The sequence below is a fragment of the Cygnus atratus genome, chromosome 2 (assembly GCF_013377495.2).
Source record: "Cygnus atratus isolate AKBS03 ecotype Queensland, Australia chromosome 2, CAtr_DNAZoo_HiC_assembly, whole genome shotgun sequence".
In the NCBI taxonomy this organism is placed as follows: Eukaryota; Metazoa; Chordata; class Aves; order Anseriformes; family Anatidae; genus Cygnus; species Cygnus atratus.
This window is the reverse complement of record NC_066363.1, coordinates 145886162-145893326: the sequence shown is the minus strand read 5'-3', so window position 1 is coordinate 145893326 and position 7165 is coordinate 145886162. Positions and strand designations below refer to the sequence as shown.

Genomic DNA, 7165 nt, shown 5'->3' with positions numbered 1-7165 from the left:
TAGTGAGGTACTGCAGAGGATGGGGGGTACGTATTTATCTTGTCTGAGAAAAGAAGAAATCAATAGCCCCGAAGAAGTTTTTGCTCAAGCTCCTTTTCATTTACCTCTAGCTTTCTGTAGGCTCGAAAACAAAAGCAGTCTGTCCAACATGCTGCAGCAAAACAATCCTAAGCTTTATCAGAAAAGTCACGCTGGGGACCCTGGCTGTAGGGGAGATGTGGCCAGACCTCCAGACCATTTAAATAACTAGGGGAATGGGACCGGCCACCGTGGCTTTGGGCAGAGCATGGAGCTGAGGCGCATACACCACCAGCCAGACGTGAGCAGCCCAACAGATTCTTACATGGGGGTGCTGTGCGCTGCACCTAGGGCCAGTCCCAGTGATTTGCATGGCTAAATTAGTAGGGGATCCTGGCACCGTTTCCAGCCTGGACCAGCCCCAGCCCCACCAGACCACGCAGCCCCACCAGTCTGGGCTGCGAACGCCCAGTACGGGCCGGTCCCTGCCAGCAGGGCTGCCTTACAGACTGCTTGGAGCACTCCTGATTTAATAATATAAATACATCCCTTCCATTTTGGCCTGGTACACTTGTTTTACTTGGAAACTAATTTTTTTTTTTTTCAATTTTCAAAATGGTAACAACACACGGTCCGATTGCCTCTGCTTGTTGCCTGGGCAGGAGCTCTCCTCCAGAACTGGAAGGCGCGTTATTTACCTTGCTGGTCGGGAGCTGCTGTTATGCTGCAGACGAATTTTTACAGCTTTTCTCCTAAGAGCTCACTCCCTTTTCATCCCATTTCTTCCCAATGGCATCATGACTCAGTCTGTGTTAACAAAATACTAAGGAAACAGAGGTAAATATTTGTTTAAACTTCTTAAGGTAGGAGTCATTCGAGGACTGTTAAAATATTCTTTTTGCAGTAATTATGTTAATCTTTTTTTTTTCTGTCTGCCTCGTCTTCACAAAGGTGAATTTAAGTTTTGTGGCCCAGCTGCACTGAAAGGGACTGTTGTAAATAATAAGGGTTTATTTTTCTGCCTTTTTTTTTTTTTTTTTAATAAAATGTACAGCAAAGCCATTGTTTTTAATATACTTTTTACTCAGAAGGAGATTTTAAAGATGAGCCACCTCTGATGTCTGCTCCAAACTTTACTTAAAGCAGCGCTTCCTGGAGCTGGGTTTGGGGAGGGGGGAAGAAATACAAACAACACTCAAGGGGGAACAGGAAGCAAACTACTTTAGCACTGTGCCCAAATAAATGAGGAAGGGAATAGGACAGCTTGCAAAAGGTGATACACATTAAATAAATACGCTGCACTAAGGAATTTCTAGGAATTATTAGATTTCTCTTCAGCACTCACTGTTAGCAATCAGTGGAGGAACAATACCATGATGAGTGTGACTGTTTTAATTAAAGCTTTCATCTCAAGTACATTAACCTTCCTTGCTGGTTTGATCTCTGGCAGCCAGTTCCCAAGGTGCACGTACTCTCTCATATGGAAAAATAAAAGGTGCAAAGCATTCCTAACAGGAGTGCGCTGTGCTGTAAGCAGAGCACGCTGATAAACCTCTCTTGCATGGCCTTGAGGGAAATCTGCAGACTCTAGGGACTGACCTTGCAGTTTCCACTAAGACCAGCCAACTCCCATCACTCGGGCTGGTTTCTTAAACTCCATGAAGTAACTGCCCTTCTATTCTGAAAAGCCAATAGAAGGCATCGTATGTTACAGCCGTGTACAGACCCTATATATTTAGGAATCTGTGCAGATAATGCACAGGTGAGAAATATTTTGCAAGCATATGATGCACACGTTGAGGGATTGTTTACAAACGTGCCTTAAACTCATATAGGGGAAGAAACTTTTAAGAATTACATCTCTGTTAAGCAGAAACACATGGAGAAAAGTTTAACAACTGATAAGGGATGGCTGGCAACAACATAATATTGTACCCGTGCCACAATATGTATTATACAGCTGATCCCTGTACTACGTCATCTCAGTTACTCACTTCTGCCTCCTAACGTTACCAGACGTGCAAGGTACAGGAAACAGCTACTCAGGTAAGTCAGATACTCAAAAGATTCTTGGCAGTTCCCTCCTCCAAAGCAGTTCTGTTCTGGTCGTAACCTTCCAGAACAGTGAAACAAGGGCAACAGCACACCAGTCCCATCAGGGCCAGCTGGCTGTCTTTGGGCTCCTCCACAGCCACGCTATGCTGTGATGGCTCTAGTTATAAGTCAGTGCTTTGTTTCAGCATTTTAAATTTGCATTCTTCCCATTTAAAAAGGTAGGATAAACTAGATGCTATTATAATATGTCAGGTATACCAATGCAATCACATGCACTCCAGGATCCCCTTAATAAAGATGATGAACAGACATACCAGTTCACATGGAGTAATTCATGCCTGAACTGACTTGTTGAGGTCACCTAGTCATTTTGCAAAAGTGTTAACTTTTGTAAAAGCAGATCTGCATTTAAACAATACTGATAAATAAAGAAAGGTTGGACGTGGTGCTTAGGGACATGGTTTAGTGGGTGACACTGGTAGCAGGGTGATGGTTGGACCAGATGATCTTGAAGGTTGTTTCCAACCCTAATGATTCTATGAAAATGCTACGCTCTTCTAGGTCCATTTCACATTCTGTAAGTGAACAACTGCCAAAACTAGTTTTAGTAAGAATAGCAACTTAGATTTAGAAAGAAGGCTAGTATCCTACCAAAAACCAAGATGAAGTCAAAGAAATATTTCTAAAAATTGTTAATGATCATGTGAATGCTCCAGCAGGAATCATGAAGCTGGAGAGAACAATGAAACTCAAGGTTTCATAAAAATTTTGCTGTGCACCCGATTTCTGAACAACAGAATAAATTATTAGGACAATAACCTCAAAATGTTTAAAATGCAATAATAAGCAGTACCATCTCATAAAAATAAGTTTTAATATTAACAACTTAATTGCAATTATTACAGATCAATCTCGCTTTTTGCAAAGTTCAAACAATGCTCTAGTCCTGCGCTGTTGCACAAACATGGATCTATTCCTCCTCATTCTTCTGCACTGGTTGCACAGCTTTTGTTTTAACCCTGTTTCGCTTTCTTCTTCTTTTCTTCTTCTCAGCTGAAGGCTCCTTGCTCTCCTGTGTTTTCTTCTTCTTTTTCAGACAGCTGAGAGGATTGGGGCCACCTGCCCTTTTACGTTTTCTTCTCTTTTCACCTTCTTGCTTTGCTAGTCCTTCTTTTTCTTTAAGCTGCACAATGCTTTGTTTTTGGTGCTCTGGAACAAGCTGACTTGTCTGCAACGTTTGAACAAATGCCAAAGACTTAGGAGAAGGTTTGTCTAGCACCATAGTGTTCTGAATAATAAAGAGGAGAGGAACGCCAGCCTTCTTTTTCACTTTGTTTGCTAAATCCTGGTCCTGTAAAATTAAATACTTTAGTCAATATTTTGGGATTAAACAATATTTGCAATTCAAATGCACCTACTTTTAATACAAAACTATAAAGATAAATTACATTACAAAAAAGATAAGAAACCTAATCTAGTAGATATAACTGGCAGAGTCTTTCAGAGCAATTTAAATTTAATTATTTTGCCTTCTGATTAGCTGTACTTCTGATGGAAAATTTATTGTTTCCTTTTTTCTTGGATGTGTAAGCACATATGGATTTTTTGAGAAAAAGTCCCAGTTTATTGGTATTTAGTCCATGATTTTACAAAGAACTAAAATAGTTCATTCTATACCAAGTCATTTAAAACTCTCTGTATCTTACATAGGGATAAAGAATTTTACTGTAAACCATTTAATATCTTGCATAAGTGTTACATCTACAGTCCCAATACCAGATCTAAGAAAAAAAAACAACTTGCCTTTCTTAAAAAATCCTTAAAATTGCAGTTATACAGTGTTTTAACACAATATCATTTCACTTTTCAGACTACTGTGCACAGCAGTTCAGGGTTGTGGATACACATACAAGCAATAGGCAAACTGACATTCAGCTTTTTTCTTACATATCTGTAGGTAGTCAGTGCATTTTCTCCACTTTCTGCTAAAGTAAGTAATATGCTTCCTGGGTAAAGCAAACAAGCTGTTCAAGTAATATCAAGTAATACAGAATATTCTCTATTTCATAATTAGCAATTACATTTAAGAGTGAAGAAGGCTTTACAAGATTAATTTCCACAAGCTATTTAAAAATCTCATAATCGAGGTTTCCGTAGATTTCATTATCCTTAGGTATCAAAGGATGACTTCAATGGAAATGGTGTTACATTTCCCATGAGCATTTACCTGGGTAGCAATAAAGAAGTGATGAGGGTTGCCTTCTTCAACCATGGAAAGTAAACAGGCCGAGCCGCTCACAGGATCCTTATGGTGAGAACAGTTTTGAACTTCACATCTTTGGGCAATTAATTTTGCTCCATACAGCGGTTTCCCCAATGATTCCAATTCTTTCAGAACACATCTAAAAAACAAAAGCAACAATGATTTTTTTTTTTTTACAACATTAAAAGGTTGACATTATGAATCGTTGCATGTGAGTTAATATGGCATGAGCAATGCCCACTTATTCTGGCTCTGTGATCTGTAAATGGCACCCAGTAATCTGAAAGGATTAACCACCCCAAATGCTTCAGTGACACTTCCTTGGTTCCAAACAAAGTTCACCAGTTACAACACTAAGTTACATTAAATGGATTTTAAGATATTTTGTATCAAAGGCAATGCTAAATCCTAACATTTATACACCTGAACTACTACTTAACAAATAACATTATTTGAATCAGCACAAATTGATTAAACATTACATGCAAGTTAAACTCTGCATTGGTATCCATCACCTCGCTTCAAACTTGCATCAGAATCCAACTGATTCACGCAAAAGAAGATAAAAAGATTCTCCACGTAATTAAAAATCTAGAAGCTTATGGCTTCACAGCATTCCAATAAGACAATAAAATGCAAAGCTGAAGTCCTCCTCTTGGCTCTGCTTAGAGATAATGTGGGTGCAGGACAGCGTAGTAGTCTATAAGGCTGCTAGCTTGGATCCTAACTGCATGAAATTCAGAAACGAGCAGGGGATGAAACCTAACCTACCTAACTTACTTTGGCTACTGAGTCTTACTATTACATGTGGAAAGAGGTAGGAATGTATGTACGGCCTTGACATACAGCTTTAAGAATGCAGTACTATGGCAATTCATCACAAGCGGGCATACCAAAATACTTTTCTAATCTTTTATTTATCTTACAGTTATCTGAGAAATAACTCCAAGACATTAAATAAAAGTATTCTTCTCTCCTGAGAAGAAATTTTAGCTGTTGGGGAAAAGTATGGAGATTTCAGACTGTTCTTTTTGTAAAGAATCGCCAAGTGAGCAAGAACATTTCCTTAAGGAAGCCCTGGTTATGCAACAGATGTGCTTCCTCACCTACTACAGTGTGCTTACAGAAGAAAATGAGTCTGTTCAGCTGTCCTAAGTAACAACAGGTCAAAAATACCCATATATATTGCTTAAAGAAGGATGAAGTGATATTTAAACAATTGGAATAAAGTTTCAAAGTGATTTGCAAACCTTTAAAAGCTAGAGGTGTGACTTGATCCTTTCAACTGCTTAGAAGCATGGGGCACTTCTGCATGTGCTATAGGGTGAAAGAGTGGTTAATTTTTTATCCAAGGGTATACATCTTACTGATATTTGCAGTACGTGCCTCTGTGATGGGCAGTGGGCTATTCCATCCACAGGTGATGGTGACTTTATAACATACAATACTCAAAGTCAAATGAAAACAATGGCAACTTCAAGGCAACTTGGGTATTTATTTTACACGCTCTGCTTCCACATCATCGTCAAGCACACCCGTTAGAGCAGTCACTCTGAGGAACAGGTTGCCCAGGGAGGTGGTGGAGTCACCGTCTGTGGGGGTGTTCAAGGAAAGGTTGGACGTGGTGCTTAGGGACATGGTTTAGTGGGTGACATTGGTGGTAGGGGGATGGTTGGACCAGATGATCTTGGAGGGCTTTTCCAAGTTTATTGATTGTATGATACTGGCAGGCTGAAATTCCAGTCCAGCACTACTTCCAACGCCCACAAGAGACTGAGCTTGCCTCTGCTGGCCTCACGTTGCCGAAACCACGCTAGGCACTAGGAGAAGCTGACCCACGTGCCACCGACACAACGGGTTACCCCCTGCCCTCCCATCCCTTTCGCATATTTGTCATCTGGGGAAAAGAAACAGCTGCTTCTGAAGGAAGCGCCCCCCCCTCCACACCCTAACTGAGCGACTCCCCTCGCCCCCAGCCCCACCGCCCTCCCAAAATGGCGCCGGTGCCTGAGGAGGAGCCGAGCGCGGGCGAGCACCTCCCACCCCGCGCATGCGCCCCGCTCCCCGGGCGCACCGACCGTGTGGTGCAGAGCTGCGTGGGGCCGCCCAGGTAGCCGGGGAGCTGCTCCCGGATCTGGATCTTGTTCTGGAGCGCGGCGTGGCAGAAGGTGCCGTCCAGCAGCACCTGGAAGGGCTCGCGGAACTGGAAGTTGTGCTTGTAGAAGCCCATGTTCTTCTTGGCGTGCTTCTGCCGCCGCAGCTTCATGGCGCCGCCGGCGGAAGCGGCGCTGAGCCCGCCCCGCTTCCCCCGCCCCGCCGGGTGCCGCCCGCCTCCGTGTCCGTTGTTACCGGTTCTCCTTCTCCTTTGTCACAGTCACAGAATGGCCGAGGTTGGAAGGGACCTCTGGAGATCATTGAGTCCAACCTGCGTGCCGAGCAGGGTCACCTAGAGCACATTGCTCAGGATGGCATCCGGTGGGGTTTGGGTATCTCCAGAGAAGGAGAGTCCACAACCTCTCAGTGCAACCTGTTCCTGCGCTCTGTCACCCTCACAATAAAAAGTGCCACCTTTTATGGAGCCAGAATCTCTTGTGCCTTAGTTTATGCCCATTGCCTGTCACTGGGCACAACTGAAAAGAGACCGGCTCCATCCTCTCGACACCCTCCCCTCAGATATTTATACATATTGATGAGGTCTCCCTTCAGTCTTCTCTTTTCCAGGATAAACAGGCCCAGCTCTTTCAGCCTCACTTTTTTGCTCCCATGTGTTCCTCCGCCTCTGGGAATATCCTGTGTCGGGTGTGTAGCTGAGCAGAGCCAGCTGGGTGT

The 7165-nt window shown here is 42.8% G+C and overlaps 1 protein-coding gene across 1 annotated transcript; it reads right to left on the bottom strand.

The window, feature by feature from the left end:
* Positions 1 to 2928: 2928 nt before the first annotated feature.
* UTP23 (UTP23 small subunit processome component) lies at positions 2929 to 6662 on the bottom strand. The gene is made up of 3 exons (XM_035556288.2): positions 6415 to 6662; positions 4301 to 4475; positions 2929 to 3424 (listed from the first exon to the last, which is right to left on the bottom strand). The coding sequence occupies exons 1-3, from the start codon at positions 6600 to 6602 to the stop codon at positions 3044 to 3046; spliced, it is 744 nt and encodes a 247-aa protein (XP_035412181.1). The 5' UTR covers positions 6603 to 6662; the 3' UTR covers positions 2929 to 3043.
* Between the last annotated feature and the right edge of the window lie 503 nt (positions 6663 to 7165).

Bases quoted from the DNA above. Each gene is read 5' to 3' on its own strand.
- UTP23 (XM_035556288.2), bottom strand. From the start codon at position 6,602: ATGAAGCTGCGGCGGCAGAAGCACGCCAAGAAGAACATGGGCTTCTAC. The intron at 4,476-6,414 runs GTCGGTGCGCCC...TTTGTTTTTTAG, and splicing joins ACGCAGCTCTGCACCACACG to ATGTGTTCTGAAAGAATTGG. The intron at 3,425-4,300 runs GTAAATGCTCAT...TTAATTTTACAG, and splicing joins ACTTCTTTATTGCTACCCAG to GACCAGGATTTAGCAAACAA.